Below are 14,773 nucleotides of genomic sequence, written 5' to 3'. Positions count from 1 at the left end.
AGAAATTAATTTCCTATTTATCATTATTTCCTAGAATTATTTTTGCACTAAGATACAATTTTATTACGTAAATTTAAGTATTATGATGTTATCATAGCGATTAGAAAGAAAAAACACTGACTGGGCATGTTGATTGGGCTGTTTGGCTAACATGAAACGACACATCAGTAAAACGGCTGACATGGCATGTTGACTCGATGAGGTGACATGGCAAAAGGTTGACTGGGATTATGATGGACACATGGCGGTCTCTGATTGGCAAAACTAAGAGGTACTGGATCCTTTTAATCTAGACAGTTGAAACAAGATTGGATGGCTAGGGTTACCTTGGTTGATCTTCGGTGAACAGCGGCGAGGTGGCGGCTTTAAGATGGCGGTAGGCAGCCAGATTATCGTCGGAATCACGTCACACTGCGCCAAATTCTCCGACGAGCGGCAGAAAAAGATCAAAGGGTTGCGACGAACCCGTATGAGCTACACGTGGTCGTCGACGAAGAGCAAAGAGGGCTAACGGCGACATGAGGTGGGCGACGGGTTTCGACGACGTGTAGGGGCCTCTTGGTTGGGTTCTCTTGGCGAGTGCTAGGAGAAAACTTGGGTGGCCTGGGAGGAGGCTCGTTAGGCACATATATATACTCATGGGCTTGGAAGAGTCCAATCTTGGTACAATGAGGGTTCGGGGAGGGGTATGGTGGCGGTAGATCCAAAACTTAGTCAATCTCCTTCCGTTTGAATGCTTTCGGTTAGAGATAAGCAGCAAAAAGTCTTGTGTGTCCTAGAGTCCATCTAGCGAGGCATCTGTAGGAATCCCCTTCTCTATCTCATTGGATTTTCTCGATTTCAAAGCGGCAGGTAATTTCATCTTTGACTCAGATCCCTCAATCACGTCGCGCCTTGGCGGAGATAAGGCAGGCGAGCTTCGGCAGAGTCTACGTGGTGTCAGACTCGTCGGTCTCTAGGAGTCTTTGGGTGCAGCTCGGCTGGCTCCGATGCGAGGCATCACCGCTATTGTTGCCAGGTTAGAAACAGAGCAGAGCAGCTGGAGGATAGGGATGGCATGTGGGGATGAGAGGACAGAGAGAGGGCTGAGCGAGCGAGCTCAACTGGCACGACACATTCGGCCTACATGCGCAAGTGAGTGAGGGGAGAGGCGTGGGAGGGTTAGCAGGCCAAGGGGATTCGGCCCAGCGATAGAGAGGGTTTTTCTTTTATTTATTTTATTTTCGTTTTCTATTCTATATACCCTATATGTATGTATGTATGTATGTATGTATATATAATATTAGCTCACAAAATCAATCAATCAATCAATCAAGCAATCAAATAAATATATACCTATACACACACATATATAGATATTCTTTTGTAAGAAAAAAAGCATATAGATATCTATTTATACATATAACACACATACTCATATATATGTGTACATGCATAAAGGCACACATACACACTTAGAAATTTATTTAGATTTTAAAAAGTCTTTTGTTTTCTTGGAAAAAGTTTTAAATTTTTCTAATTTTAAGAATTTAGGTTGTTACAGCTACTGGAATCTCTCAAGAATTATCATGAATAATGAAGAAATGCTGGAACATGTTGCTGTTTCCTGGAACTTTCTCGGAGTAATTTATAACATCATTTTTGAAGTGCACATAAGAGAACTATAGAATAACATGATTCAGAATCTTGCAAACTCGCGCTATTTGAACAGACTTTTGGAGCGCCTGGAGGAGGCTTCTCATGATTCTGGGCTCTCCTGGTGGCTCCTTGTCCTTCATAGGACTGGTTGCTCGGAATACCGGGCCAAAGCCATCCGTGGCTGGAGAAATCACACAGTCGATGCGGACGGACAAGGGGTCCGGTGGTACCACCAAGGGAGGTGCCGAACCGTCGGGGGCTTGAGGCCCCCGTCTCGCACGCGCCCCATTTAAACCTTCAATGAAGACCTCAGAGTGAGAATCCAGTTGTAAAAAAAAAAAAAAAAAAAAAAAAAAAAAAAACCACGCAGTCGATATAGACCAGCGTCTGTGTCGCGCTGTCCTTGACTGTGATGAACCCTAGTCTGATCCCACCCTTAACCTTGTCCACCTGTGTTTTGCACGTGAAAATTGCCCATCGTGTGAAGAAATTTTGGAGCAATAAATCATATCGGCAGCTCGCTTAACCTGTCTACCTTCAGAGGCACTGGAAGCGGCAGGTTGGCGCCTTGGCAGAGGCTGTTCCCCCACTGCCAGTAAAAACAGCATCATTTTTAGAGTTTCAGTTATACAGAAGCATCAGTAAATTGCATGGGTGCTTGTACTCTTTGAGTTTGAGGCAGGAACGCTAACCTGGAAGAGCAAGGTCTCGAACCGAACAGTTTCACTGTGCCGAGGCTGACTCCGTCTTCCTCGTCGCCGGCTGGGACAATGCCGCCCTTCCCTGGTGCGGCGAACGGCGGTTTGATGGCCTCTCTGGCTCTGAAAACGGAGAGCTTCTCACGCTTCTTCCAGCACCCGGACCCGCTGAAGGGGAACTTTTTTTCGAGAACGCGCCTGAGCACGTTGTTTCATTAAGAAGAGAGAAACGAATACAAACGATCGGATCGACGCCCTTAGTTGAGACCAGTATGAACGTTAGACATGAGGAGGACAACGTCCAACAAAAATGACAAACAAAGAAGAAAAGAAAAAACAAGCAAAGGAAGGAAGCTCAAGGCGGACTCAGGAGCTCTAGGAGGCTACGATTGCCGGCCAGAACCCAGAAACACGCTTCTGATAAGATAGATCTGCTCAAATCGCCTGCCAACGGCTTTGAACGATTGAAAACTCGGTTGTTCCTTTCCTGGCCACCAGTCAACCAGTGTCATGTCCATCCTCGGAACAAAAAGATGGAGGGGAACTTGCCAGTGCACACATGCCTCTGCAGCACCGTTGAAGAACAAGAAGAGCTGGATAGCCGGGTCACCAGCATTTGCCTCGCAGCTGCTGCGTACATAAGCTCTCTGCGGCGGAGGGCGGAGTAGAGATTCAGGACAGTAATGAAATCAGTTGCATTCGATTGTGAGGACAAGAATGGATAATAAACTGATGGCCGCCCTGAAGCAAACTGCTTAGCTACCTTCTGTGTGGCCCAGCCTTGCAGGCACGATCTGAAACACTAAAACGTTTCTTCAAATCATCCTGGACCAGGATTCAATCATAAGTCCTTAACAACACATTAATATGTTTAATACATATTTTGAGAGTCCTCTGTTATCAGAAGACAGTTTGGCCGAGTGGTCTAAGGCGCCAGATTTAGGCTCTGGTCCGAAAGGGCGTGGGTTCAAATCCCACAGCTGTCAATATTTTTGTCCCCTTTTATTTCCTTTTTCTTACTTTTTTTTTGCCCGAACTGGTTAAGCCCTTCCCTTCGGCAGCCATCGCTGCTTCACATCGGCGTCGCGGCCTTGGCCAGGGCTCCCGCAAAAGGGATCGGCCATGGCGGCGTCTCTCCAGGCCTCGTCCTCCCTCCGCTCGCGCCTCCTCTCATCCTCATCCGGTTGGTGTCCGTGGCGCCTCCTCCTCTCCTCCTCCGTCCACTCGGACGCCTCCCATCAGACCGAAACCCTCGCCTTCGACGAGATCCAGCTGTCCCCCGAGAAGCAGCCCACCGCCACCGCCTTCGTCCTCCACGGTCTCCTCGGCTCCGGCCGCAACTGGCGCTCCTTCTCGCGCGCCCTCGCCTCCGAACTCCACAACCACACCCCTTCTGACGGTATCCTCCAGGCTCAAATTTCATGCAATGATTACACTAGTTCCCCCTAATTTCCTTCCCATATCTAAGTTCTCATTATGTCCAACGATAATTTAGTTTACCAATTGCTCGTGGGAGGAGAGGAAGTTGTATATAGAGGTGATTTTTTTATGGCCTGGTGTGTGTATGTATTCGTGTACAGAGTGGAGGATGGTACTTGTGGATTTGAGGAACCACGGCAGGTCGGCCGGGATCAAGGGGCTCGGCCTGCCCCACGACATGTCCAGTGCCGCGAAGGACCTCGCCAGTTTGGTGAAGGCCCGTGGCTGGCCATGGCCGGATGTTGTTGTGGGTCACTCCATGGGTGGAAAGGTCGCGCTAGCCTTCGCGGAGAGCTGCTCGCGTGGTGTGTATGGAGAATCTGCTGTTCTTCCCAAACAGGTGCGAGGGGTTATTGTTAGTCTCGGTACAGTTTATTCTAACGTACTTGTTTGGATTCAATCTTCACAAATTGTTTGGATTTTGGAAGTGAAAATATGTGTGGAGTCACATCCCAGATATCATTTCATAGAGGTTGATTGTTTACTTGGGAGCGATATCAAATATGATGCGGAATAGTGGAATTGAATGATTTTGTGTGAGACAAAGAACACGTCTTTCAGTTCTGCACTTGAAATTTTTAATCTAGCATTTGAGTAGTCTCAGACAACTTACTTTCGCTTCATCTGTCACATTTACAATATTTTCTCTGCTTTTTGTTCATTGCTTAGTTTCTTGTAATAGTTTGAAGGATTGGTAATAGCAGTTGTCATGCCTACCACATATTACTGGATCAAAAGGAGAGGATGTGTATCGCTGTGTTATATGTTTCATTTGACGCAGAACAGCTCTGGGTGCTTGATTCTGTCCCTGGACAAGTAGAAACGGATAACAGTGATGGTGAAGTTGAGCAGGTTCTTCAAACGCTAGCAAGTCTTCCTTCTTCGCTTCCCTCACGCAAGTACTATCTCTTCCCTTCCCTTGCTGAGATTCAGTAATCCTTGCTACCTTTCGCATCTATATGGATACATGTATGCAAGGACTAACAGCACCCAAAGAGAGAATAACAGAGTCAAGTAGCCAACAAAGAATTATTTGCAAAATGAGATTATGGCTCCAAAATTACTCTTCTAATCCGTAGGCTATAATCTTGCACAGAGAAGACGTGTGTGGATGCAAAATTTCTGTAGAGCATTTTTTAATGCTGTATTAATTTTCGGACTGTTTAATATCTGAGGCCTTTCATGGAGTGGTGTTTTAATTAAAGCACCAAAATAAGCTTAGACACATCTTCTGTTGCAAAAGGGAAACATAACTTTAGGTACTGGTCCTTGATCCGGAAATCTGTAAAACTTTTGAGGAGCAGAAGCATAATCCTTTATTGAAAAATATTTTATTGATGTCCGGTGCATCAATGGTTTTTTTCCCTGCACTGCAGATGCAATTAAGCAAGCACCACTTACTGTTTAAGGATAGAAGATATTTAGCACCTTACATTTGTTGAGCTTAATGCTATTATATCACGGTGGTTACTATCAGGTGGGTTGTTGATCACATGCTCAGCCTTGGATTTTCGAAGTCACTTTCAGATTGGATTGGCAGCAACTTAAAGAAGGACAATGAACATGTGACCTGGGCTTTTGATCTTCAGGCTGCCATAGACATGTTCAATTCTTATAGGCAAGTTTCAGTTTATTTTTATCCCTCTGTCTCCTTGTCCTTCTGTTAGTGAAGCTCTCATGCAACCGTGTATGGTGTATCATCCATCAGTATCTATAATTGCCTGTTGATATGAATCATAATATCATAGACCTATGTAGCTCGGTTCATAGAGTCTACCGTCGAGGCCACCCACCTAGGCTCAAACCCAGGCGCACCCAAATGTTGGTACCTCCCTGAGATTTCTGGCTAGCATGTTCCTAGCCAGCCAGGTTCAGTATACCCCTACCTTAGGAGCAACGCCAGGGGGACATCTCTCCTCATGGTCGAGTTCTTTTTTTTATATCATAGACCTATGCTTTGCTGTCAATTATTTTTCTGAGTTAAGTTATTTGTTGATTTTCAGGGAAAGGGACTATTGGGCACTGCTGGAGAACCCACCAAAGGGTTTGGAGGTTGCAATAGTACAAGCAGAACGCAGTGATAGATGGGACCCTGACGATGTTCAAAGGCTAAAAGCATTATCAAGGAGGGAGTGCAAGCCTGATACCGGGAAAGTGTCGCTTCACGTTCTTCCCAACTCTGGCCATTGGGTTCATATGGACAATCCCAAGGGACTACTTGAGATAATGGTGCCTAACTTCCTGTCAACTGTTAAAAGTTGAGAAATATTGTCAACTGCAGCATTCTTTTAGTGGGACATGTCATGCTTCACAACTGGAAGGATAACGTTTCTGCTCTGTTGTCGTGATTGAATGAGAGCTCTTTGAGCTTTCTTTCTGCACTTTTTCAAAAAACACATTGCACCTACTGTTGATAAAAGAGAAAATATTATAATTCGATGGTCTCTTTTTGCAAGGTGATTGCATTGAAGTGCTTGGAGAGATGTTTTGTGGCACCATGCTCTCTGAATTCTATGCAGAATGATAGTATCAAATTTGTAGTAAAGATCTTTTGTTTCTCTATAGATATTTCGTTATGTAGTAGATGACCATCTGGCATCAACTTTACAGAACGAATGTAATGATAGAGTCCTGCCCTTGATTGCACATGATAGCTTCCCAAGTGGCAGAAAACTCGTTGCCCGCTTTCATATGGCACCTGGGAACTGGAGCAGTCGCGTTGCCTTTCAGAGTTCCACGCCTAGCATTTGAGTGGAAGAGGCGAACGGCTGTTGGGTGTAGCAACGGAAATCCAATATCCGGAAGCATATGCTTCGAAGCGCAGGCCAAGCTTCCCTTGCCGAACGCAGCGACACGGCAGCGAAGCCCGGTACCTCTCGTTAGGACGCTTAAAATAGCTCGTGACTCTGAGTTATTTGAATTTGATTTGCTATAAATTTGATTCGAGCTTAGTTAGAAACTCTAATAAGATAAGCTCAAACCTAACCACAAGCTTACGAGCCTATTGAGCTTGAGCTGGTTATAAACTTAGCTAACTCCAACTATTTTTCATCAAGGCAAGCCAATATAACATTCATTTTAGCTAAGTTTGTTTTAACTTCACCATCCAACCCAAAGTCTAATAGTTCAACCTTAAGACTAAATGACTATATACATATTTGGTTAAAAAAAACTCGAGATTTACGAGCTACTTGAACTCGATTCACTTTAGGGTCGATTCGAACTCGGTTCAAGATACCGAGCTCAAATTTGATTGTAAGCTCGACCAAATCTTTGACTTAGATCTAACTCGGCTTGAATTTCTATCAAACTAAAGTTTAAGAGGATAAACTCGCTGTTGACAGGCCTACCTCTAGTATAGCCGTGCTCTCACTCTCAGCTGAGGCGGCCACGGCATGGGTTTGTTGTCTGCAGCTGCAAATTTCGCGCCATTTCACTATCAGCTGAGCGGCCACGGAACAAGTTGCTGACGAAGCACTACGAGCAAACCGACAAGCGGCACGATGCCGCCGAAGACCACTCACCAGACGAACACGCCACCCCTCCGATCCAAATCAATAAGACAAACGCCTGCTGCGCCGAGAGCAGCGGCGGCGGCGGCGGCGGCGTCACCCGGGCCGCATCCCAGCCATGGATCCTGTGAGCGCCGAGCCCCGCACGGCCGAGTGGCGCGTCCGCACGGCGGGCGGCACGGAGTACAGCTGGTGCCGCGCCGTGCCGGGCGGCACGGGCACGACGCTGCTCGCGTTCCACCTCTCCCGCAGCGCCGCGGGCGAAACGGTCGTGACCACCCTCCAGGCCGCGCTGCGCTCCCTGCAGATCGCCCACCCCGTCCTCCGTGCCCACATCCGGACCTCTCCCTCGGGCCCGACGCTCGCGTTCCCCTCCGCCGCGCCGCCCCCTCCCGCTCTCCTCCCCCTCGCGCCGCTTCCAGCGCCGGAGTCCGCCCCCGATTTCCACGCCCTCCTCGAGCACGAGCTCAACCGCAACCTGTGGGCCGAGCCCGAGCCCTCCGACGCCCCCGTGTTCTTCGCCACGTTCTACGAGCTGCCGGGCGCTGGCGGCGGAGCGGCGCTGTTCGTCCGGATCCACACGGCCGCGTGCGACCGCGCGGCGGCGGCCGCGCTGGCGAGGGAGCTCGTGGCGCTGCTGAGCGGAGGGAAAGGGGCGCGCAGCCCGGAGGAAGCGGCGGTGGAGGCGGGGCTGGAGGAACGGATACCACAGCGGGACACCTGGAAGCCTTTTTGGGCGAGGGGGATGGACATGGTGGGCTACTCCATCAACGGGCTGCGGACGTCCACGCTGCCGTTCCAGGAGACCGGCACGGAGAGATCGACGCAGATGCTGCGGCTCGGGTTCGGCCGCGACGAGACCACCAGGCTGCTCGATGTGAGTTGAGTTTCAGTTTGTTTCTCCAGACTTCATACTCCTGTGGTGCTGCGGTGGCCATAGACTCATTGCTTATTGTCGTCTAGGCGTGCAAGGAGAACGGGGTGAGGCTTTGCGCAGCCATGGCTGCCGCGACGATGCTCGCCGCACGGCAGTGGAAACTGCTGGAGAGCGGCCAGCAGGAGACGTACTCCGTCGTAACACTTGTCAATTGCCGCAAGTTTCTTGAGCCGGCCTTGGATGATCACAACACTGGTGAGCCTCCGACAGGTGCATTTAATGTAGCAATGCAAGTGCCATCAAATTCCTTGATAACAAACGTATGCGCGCGCGCTGTAACATTGCAGGTTTCTACTATTCTGCCATCACCAACACGCACTCGATTCACGGAGAGGAAGGGCTGTGGGAGCTGGCCAAGAGGTGCCACGACTCGTACACCAGCGCCAAGAACAACAAGAAGCACCTCACCGACATCGGCGACCTCAACTTCCTCATGTGCCGGGCCATCGAGAACCCGCAGCTGACGCCGGCCGCCGCGCTCCGGACGGCGCTCGTCTCCGTGTTCGAGGAGCCCGTGGTCTGCGACACGTCAGACCTGCAGAGCAAGGTCGGCGTGGAGGACTGCGTCTGCTGTGCCACCGTGCACGGCATCGGCCCGTCGATCGGCGTGTTCGACTCGATCAGGGACGGCAGGCTGGACTGCGCGTGCGTGTACCCTTCTCCTCTCCACTCCAGGAAGCAGGTGGAGGAGGTCTTTGACAAGGTGAGGCGGATTTTGCACGATGGGAGCCGCGCAAGTGATGAGGAACAATTTGAAGACTGCACCTAGTAGATAATCGAGAGCTTGGGCCATTTCAGTAAATACGATTGTAATGCATTTGTGAACAGACATCACATTGTCTGAAATTCTCAGCTGCTTCCAGGTGCAGTGCAGTATGTAATGTACTGCAGTCTGAAGAGTGAACAGACATCACATTTTCTGAAATTCTCAGTTACCGACACTCTCAGTCCAGGTACAGACATTTTGAAGACTGCACCTAGCCTTGTAAACTTTCGATCTTGAATCTGATGGTCAATAAGATGTTCGGTCGGGCAGTTTTACGCTTAAAAAATTTATGTCTAACATAAATGCCAAGTGCCAGTTACGTATGAGCAGCGAAAAAGGAAGGATACAGCATGATATCAATCGTCGTAACAAATGGTGGAGAAAACCAAATCAAAATCACATAGAGCGAGCCTTGCATCTCCCGAGGGTCGGATAGAAACAAGAACCTTCGGCACACGGAGGTGCAATCGTAAAACCTGAAGCAAATGAGCAGCGATCTATTTCCACAATTTCATCATAGCGTATATCAATGATATCTTTGGCCATCTCCCCTGCACGACTCAAAAACCTCCCCAAAATGCGTGCTACCAAAAGCTAGGAGAAGCTCAATCCATACGATTTGCAAGGAAGTATCGCCTAATCACATTGCCATGTATCACAGTATCAGTGATCTTGGATTGCATATACGCGCACTGCCAATGAATGAACCAGCCAGCCTCATAAAGGCCTCAAATTTCGCTTACCATATTTGCATTGCGTAGAGCTTGCCTTTCCATGCATGATGCACGCTGCTCGCCTCCTACATATACTTCATGCCGCTGTGATCAACACAAACGTCATCGCTCAGAACAAATCTATCTTTTCTGTTCTCTTTCACTCGTAGCATCAGACTTCGATTTCTTTGCGTGACCAACGCTCGTCACATCGGGCATGGCATCTTTGTTTCGGCATAAGTTTTGAAATGCAGGTTTCAGTGTCTCATGTTTTGCTCCAATAAACATTCTCTTTACTTGAATCAAGGTAATCTTTGTATGAGAGGATAGAACGAATTACGTCAGTGAAAGAAAGAGCCTCTGCGGATCTACGAGATACATACGTCACAAACAGATCAGATCTGAACACGTGAAAGCTGAAACCGTGAACAGGCTTCATTCTGAGTCAGATTAGCATCAACTGATAACAATCACAAAACCACCTCTTAATCTAAAGTAGGTCAGAAACAACTATTGCCATTACAGTCAATTCTTTTTTTCGTGTAGTTACACACGTTGGGGGATAACACCATAAGCTATACACGCTTTCACAATCGCTCAATTACCCAAGTACATAGCTGCACTCCAGATACGAAAAGAAAGGGTTAGCATTCACAATTTAAGTGGCACACACCGAATAGCTGCACAGAGGGAGGGGAGTTTGAGCTTATGGGGATTTTAAAAGTAGATGTTCATACAGTTTGGTGGGGTTATTGTGTATAATTGAAGGGTTTGCGTCTTCCAGACGCTCTGCAAGGGATCTGAGCATGGAGACCAGATGCCGTGTGTTTTTCATGCACCGGCATACTAGGTCTAAGTATTGCAGAGCCTCCTGAGGAAGGAGACCAGTCATGAAGAAGGGGAAGAGCTTTGAGTGTGTCACCTCCATCGTACCTATTGCCTCCGAAGCCCATGCAGAATTAGACTTGTCAGAAACCTTCCCCTCCTCCCGCTGCATCCGTCGTACTGCTTCTAAGCGTGGGAGCAGCTCACTTTCTTCTTCCTTGAAGTGCTCTTTGGTGTGATCCTGCCAATGCTTGATAGATTTCAGATATGCACCCAATATGAAGAAACAAATTAAGTTATAAGCTCACTGCCTAGGGTTCGTAATGCCTTATGAAGGAGTTCATTACAGCGATCAGTCTATATATGTTTAAAAAAGTTCTTTAGCTAAAAGCCAAGACAAGTACTTAGGGCCTGTTTGTTTGAGATTCTGCTTTTGAGCTTTTCTAAAAAGCTGTGCTTTAGACTTGTCTGAAAAGCTACTTTTGGAAATAGGCTGTTGGCTTCTACAACAAATTTTTGGCTTCTCAGCACATAGCTTCTCAGAAAAGCACATCTCAGCGAGCTTCTCAGCTTTAGTTCATTTTCCTCAGAAGCCACTTCTCCAAAACCCCGTTTGTTCTGGCTTCTGGCTTCTGCCAGTAGCAGAAGCAGAAGCAGGAAACAAACAGGGCCTTAATATGTTGACCTACTCTTGGTAACAAGCCAATTACCAGTAGTAATAAATTGTAATTTTTAAAAGTCAAACTTATACCTAATCCTATTACATGATTTCGTTTCTAAATAGTTGGGATATTCTACAGACATATTTCTTATTATTCATACGAAGTATATACATTGGTCCAAAACACTATTTAAAAAGCACTGAAAAAAACTTCAAAGGCTGTTAAGGTTTCTTAGCTGGTTCTGAGCCAAATTGCTGGCTAATTTTGCCTGAATATTTATCAATCGATGTTACCAGGAACCAGCTCAAAACAAACATAGACCACCCAGTGAAGTGAGTGCAGTCACCAAATCTCAAGTGTGCAACAAGGATTTCTGACTGGTGTCACAACTAAAGAGGTGAAGCATCCGTGGAATGGAAGTGCCCATGATGATTGCACCATATGTGATCGACAATAGTCTCCAGACCTATGTCAAACTCATTTCAGAAGCTTGGTAGGAACATATAGAATAGGGCCAGCTGTACTGAGCATAAAGAGCTGAAACCTCTTATCTTGCAAAGCAATAATTTCTTGATTGCTTGGGCCAGGCTGCACCCTACTTTCTCCCCTCAACTTTCACTACACACCCTCCAAATTTCCAGTGTAAAGTAGAGCTGTATGCAAAAGCCATGATGGTGGATGATCCCTATCCAATTTCAAGACTCTAAATTTTCCATGCAATTTGTTGCTGAAATAATGCAAGTTTTACAGAGCAAATAGGTTGAGGCAGGCTGCAGCCTACTTATCCTTTCCAACTTCTGAACACACACAATACCAATGTAGTAGAAGAGCTGTATGCAATAGCCATGGTGGTGAATCCAGATCCAATTTAACAGACCCTGAATGTTTGATAGCGAAAACAGGTTGGAAGTGGTCCTTATCCAGGACCTACATGATCCTCCCACTTCCTTGAAAAGTGCAAGTATAGTGGTGCAACATAACAAACTTTTCCACAGGAGGACGAAAGGAATCAATTTTATCCTCCAGGTAACTTGGTGAATGGTCCCTCATCATTCTTCTAGTCCACTTCACTTTCGGTTACTCCTTTCCATGAGAATCTCTTATGGCAGGTTATTTGTTAAAGGGAAGCAGATTAAGACAGGATAACTTCCACACCAACAAAAAACTATCACTTGTGCCTGAAGGCAGTAGAGAAGCCTTGCAAGTTACAAAAGGTGAAGCCTACATAACAACCTCCTAACAATTGACAGTTGCCAAATGGCAAAACTTTGGAAGACACCTAAGATAGTGCATTGCTTATTCATTCACGCACAACATTCAAACCTAAATACTAGAAGCATCATCAGAAAGTCTAGTACTAGTGTATATTATGAACTAACTTGAAACATTTCACAAGCAATGCAGAGACAGAATTATCATGCTTTGTAGCAGATGAAGAACAACCAGATGCAATTAACTGGATACAAAATGCACAGAACCTGTACCTGCAACGCTTTCAGGCGAACAGAGAGGTTGACCAGCACTTCTTGGAAGAGGGGGCTGCCTAATTCCAACGTCAGCAGTGTTTTTATATCTTCCTTGATTCCATTCATCATTGGCAGGTGCCTCCCGTGCTGCTTGTTAACCTTGTCGCACACCCCTGTCACACAAAATACTTAGAATCAGATTATATTACAACCTAATCATACCGGGAAGCAACCACTTAGTGATTAAACAAAACCGCAACAAACTCTTGGATCGAAGATGCCAAGATGGGCGATTGGTCTAGTGGTATGATTCCCGCAACGCCCTGTTTTGTTTGTCTTTTACTTGGAAACTGCCAAATGGTTTGCACCTTTTCATCAGTAGATTTGCTCTAGTACACCACATGTTATCTTTCGTTACCTTCTTTTACCAATCAGAACAAAGCGAGACGTGTACAGCTAGAAAGCTAGAGGAATACATATCAAAGTACAGGAACGCATAAAAAAATGCTCCGTCCTTATCTCATCTACTCACAATAGATTCTCCGGTTCCATAAAAACACACCAGCATGAGTAAACAATCACCACCAGCGCACAGGTTTTTTCCCTCAATTTTCGCGAGGTCCCAGCACACAGCTATTAGTTCTAGCCTTCTAGAAAACGGCAGAGCAGGTGCCAATACCCAATGCACCTAAAATACCAAACTGTCCAAACGCAAATGCCCCGTTATTGTGCTACAGGACATGGCGAATGCAGAAATACGTTAAACCCTCCCCATAAATCCTCAAAAAAACACCAATGCGCCTTAGACAACCAGCAGTGTATAGGTGCAAATTTAATCAAACAAAGAAAACGCGGAAACCTCTATGGAGATCCAAGGAAAATTAAGAGCGTAATGCAATGCATCACAAATAAATGCGATCAAATTCAAATCAACCTGGATGCGCTGCCCTCTGGAGATCAGGGAAGAGCAGCGTCTCCTCCATCCTGGCGTGCTCCAGCATCACCTCCATGGCGTCCCCGTACCACTTGCCGACCCTCCTCACCTCGGCGCCCTCCACGACACTCCTCCCCTTCCCCGACTTCTTCCCCTTCTTCACCATCTCGGCCACCTTCGCCGCCACGCCCTCGAGGTGTCGCTCTGCGCTGCAGTGCTGCAGCCGCACCAGCTCGGCGACCTCCTCCGCAGCCGCAGCCGCCGGCGACGACGCGCGCGGCCTCTCCGGCGGTGCGACGCGCGGCTTCTCCTCGAACCACGCGTCCACCTGGCGCAGCAGCTCATCAGCGGGGCCCGAGACCTCCGGGTCGGCGGCGGAGAGGCGGAGCACGGGGCGGCCGAGCGGGGCCGCCTCGGAGGGCGTGAAGTGGACGGGCGCGGCTGCCTTGTAGAGGAGCGAGACGCGGAGGCGCCACGCGACGGGGCAGCCGTCGGAGCCGTAGACGCGCACGACGTTCCCGTCCTCGGCGTCGATGGCGGCGGCGGATACGGAGGGGGATCTGGCGAGCGCGTAGGTGGACACGGTGGTGGCGGCGGGCACGGAGGTGGTGCCATGGAGAGGCGGAGAGCCCGGCTCCGTCGGGCGGCGCCGGCGCGGGGACGGGGAGCAATTGCCCATGGGTTTGGGAGTCGGGGAGCGTCTTGAGGCAAGGCGGAGGAGCGCGGCGTGGAGTGGGAGTTGCGTCGGAGGCGGAGGAGGTAGTGTGGAGCGTTTTGGGGAGCGGGCAATATTGGCGGAGGGAATGGTGGGCCCGGGCCGGCCGGCCTTTGTGCTGTTTGTTCCTGGATTTTGTTAAAGACGTTGATTTGATCCTGGGGAAGACTGTTAAACCTGCTCTCCATCTGACAGATGGAGCGCTGACAGATAATCACGAGGTAAAAAATATGTTATTTTGGATAACACAGGATCTCCATCGCATAGTTTTACTATTATTTCTATTCAAATATATTTGTAAAATTCATTGAATGTACGGTATTATAAAGTATTTTCAAACAAGTCTACAAATATGATTTTAAGATTTTTTTTTTAAAATATTTTAAAAACTATTATTAGTTAAAGTTTTAAAAGTCTGTATAATTTTT

At 47.7% G+C, this 14,773-nt stretch overlaps 3 protein-coding genes, 1 non-coding gene and 1 pseudogene across 4 annotated transcripts; 3 read left to right on the top strand and 2 right to left on the bottom strand.

Annotated features, from left to right (window-relative positions):
• Positions 1 to 1,554: 1,554 nt before the first annotated feature.
• Positions 1,555 to 2,548, bottom strand: LOC133925043 (uncharacterized; annotated as a pseudogene).
• Positions 2,549 to 3,242: 694 nt separating this feature from the next.
• On the top strand, positions 3,243 to 3,322 carry TRNAL-UAG (transfer RNA leucine (anticodon UAG)). Its single transcript has one exon. It is a non-coding gene; the product is annotated as a tRNA-Leu (tRNA).
• An 11-nt stretch (positions 3,323 to 3,333) lies between these two features.
• LOC133925037 (uncharacterized) lies at positions 3,334 to 6,270 on the top strand. The gene is made up of 5 exons (XM_062370847.1): positions 3,334 to 3,735; positions 3,917 to 4,155; positions 4,602 to 4,714; positions 5,293 to 5,433; positions 5,819 to 6,270. Exons 1-5 carry the CDS (start codon positions 3,459 to 3,461, stop codon positions 6,075 to 6,077), a joined length of 1,029 nt encoding a protein of 342 aa, XP_062226831.1. The 5' UTR covers positions 3,334 to 3,458; the 3' UTR covers positions 6,078 to 6,270.
• A 1,098-nt stretch (positions 6,271 to 7,368) lies between these two features.
• On the top strand, positions 7,369 to 9,205 carry LOC133925029 (uncharacterized). Its single transcript, XM_062370835.1, has 3 exons — positions 7,369 to 8,204; positions 8,291 to 8,459; positions 8,552 to 9,205. Exons 1-3 carry the CDS (start codon positions 7,446 to 7,448, stop codon positions 9,031 to 9,033), a joined length of 1,410 nt encoding a protein of 469 aa, XP_062226819.1. The 5' UTR covers positions 7,369 to 7,445; the 3' UTR covers positions 9,034 to 9,205.
• A 1,029-nt stretch (positions 9,206 to 10,234) lies between these two features.
• On the bottom strand, positions 10,235 to 14,451 carry LOC133925019 (uncharacterized). The gene is made up of 3 exons (XM_062370826.1): positions 13,631 to 14,451; positions 12,715 to 12,869; positions 10,235 to 10,809 (listed from the first exon to the last, which is right to left on the bottom strand). Exons 1-3 carry the CDS (start codon positions 14,307 to 14,309, stop codon positions 10,450 to 10,452), a joined length of 1,194 nt encoding a protein of 397 aa, XP_062226810.1. The 5' UTR covers positions 14,310 to 14,451; the 3' UTR covers positions 10,235 to 10,449.
• Between the last annotated feature and the right edge of the window lie 322 nt (positions 14,452 to 14,773).

This window comes from Phragmites australis, chromosome 1, assembly GCF_958298935.1.
Source record: "Phragmites australis chromosome 1, lpPhrAust1.1, whole genome shotgun sequence".
NCBI classification, from domain to species: Eukaryota; Viridiplantae; Streptophyta; class Magnoliopsida; order Poales; family Poaceae; genus Phragmites; species Phragmites australis.
Note: the sequence above shows the minus strand (reverse complement) of the source record. Positions and strands in the feature narration are given on the sequence as shown.

Bases quoted from the DNA above. Each gene is read 5' to 3' on its own strand.
- LOC133925029 (XM_062370835.1), top strand. From the start codon at position 7,446: ATGGATCCTGTGAGCGCCGAGCCCCGCACGGCCGAGTGGCGCGTCCGC. The intron at 8,205-8,290 runs GTGAGTTGAGTT...ATTGTCGTCTAG, and splicing joins AGACCACCAGGCTGCTCGAT to GCGTGCAAGGAGAACGGGGT. The intron at 8,460-8,551 runs GTGAGCCTCCGA...GTAACATTGCAG, and splicing joins CTTGGATGATCACAACACTG to GTTTCTACTATTCTGCCATC.
- LOC133925019 (XM_062370826.1), bottom strand. From the start codon at position 14,309: ATGGGCAATTGCTCCCCGTCCCCGCGCCGGCGCCGCCCGACGGAGCCG. The intron at 12,870-13,630 runs GTTGATTTGAAT...TTTGTGTGACAG, and splicing joins CCAGAGGGCAGCGCATCCAG to GGGTGTGCGACAAGGTTAAC. The intron at 10,810-12,714 runs GTACAGGTTCTG...AAGCATTGGCAG, and splicing joins TTCGCCTGAAAGCGTTGCAG to GATCACACCAAAGAGCACTT.
- LOC133925037 (XM_062370847.1), top strand. From the start codon at position 3,459: ATGGCGGCGTCTCTCCAGGCCTCGTCCTCCCTCCGCTCGCGCCTCCTC. The intron at 3,736-3,916 runs GTATCCTCCAGG...ATTCGTGTACAG, and splicing joins CAACCACACCCCTTCTGACG to AGTGGAGGATGGTACTTGTG. The intron at 5,434-5,818 runs GCAAGTTTCAGT...GTTGATTTTCAG, and splicing joins GACATGTTCAATTCTTATAG to GGAAAGGGACTATTGGGCAC.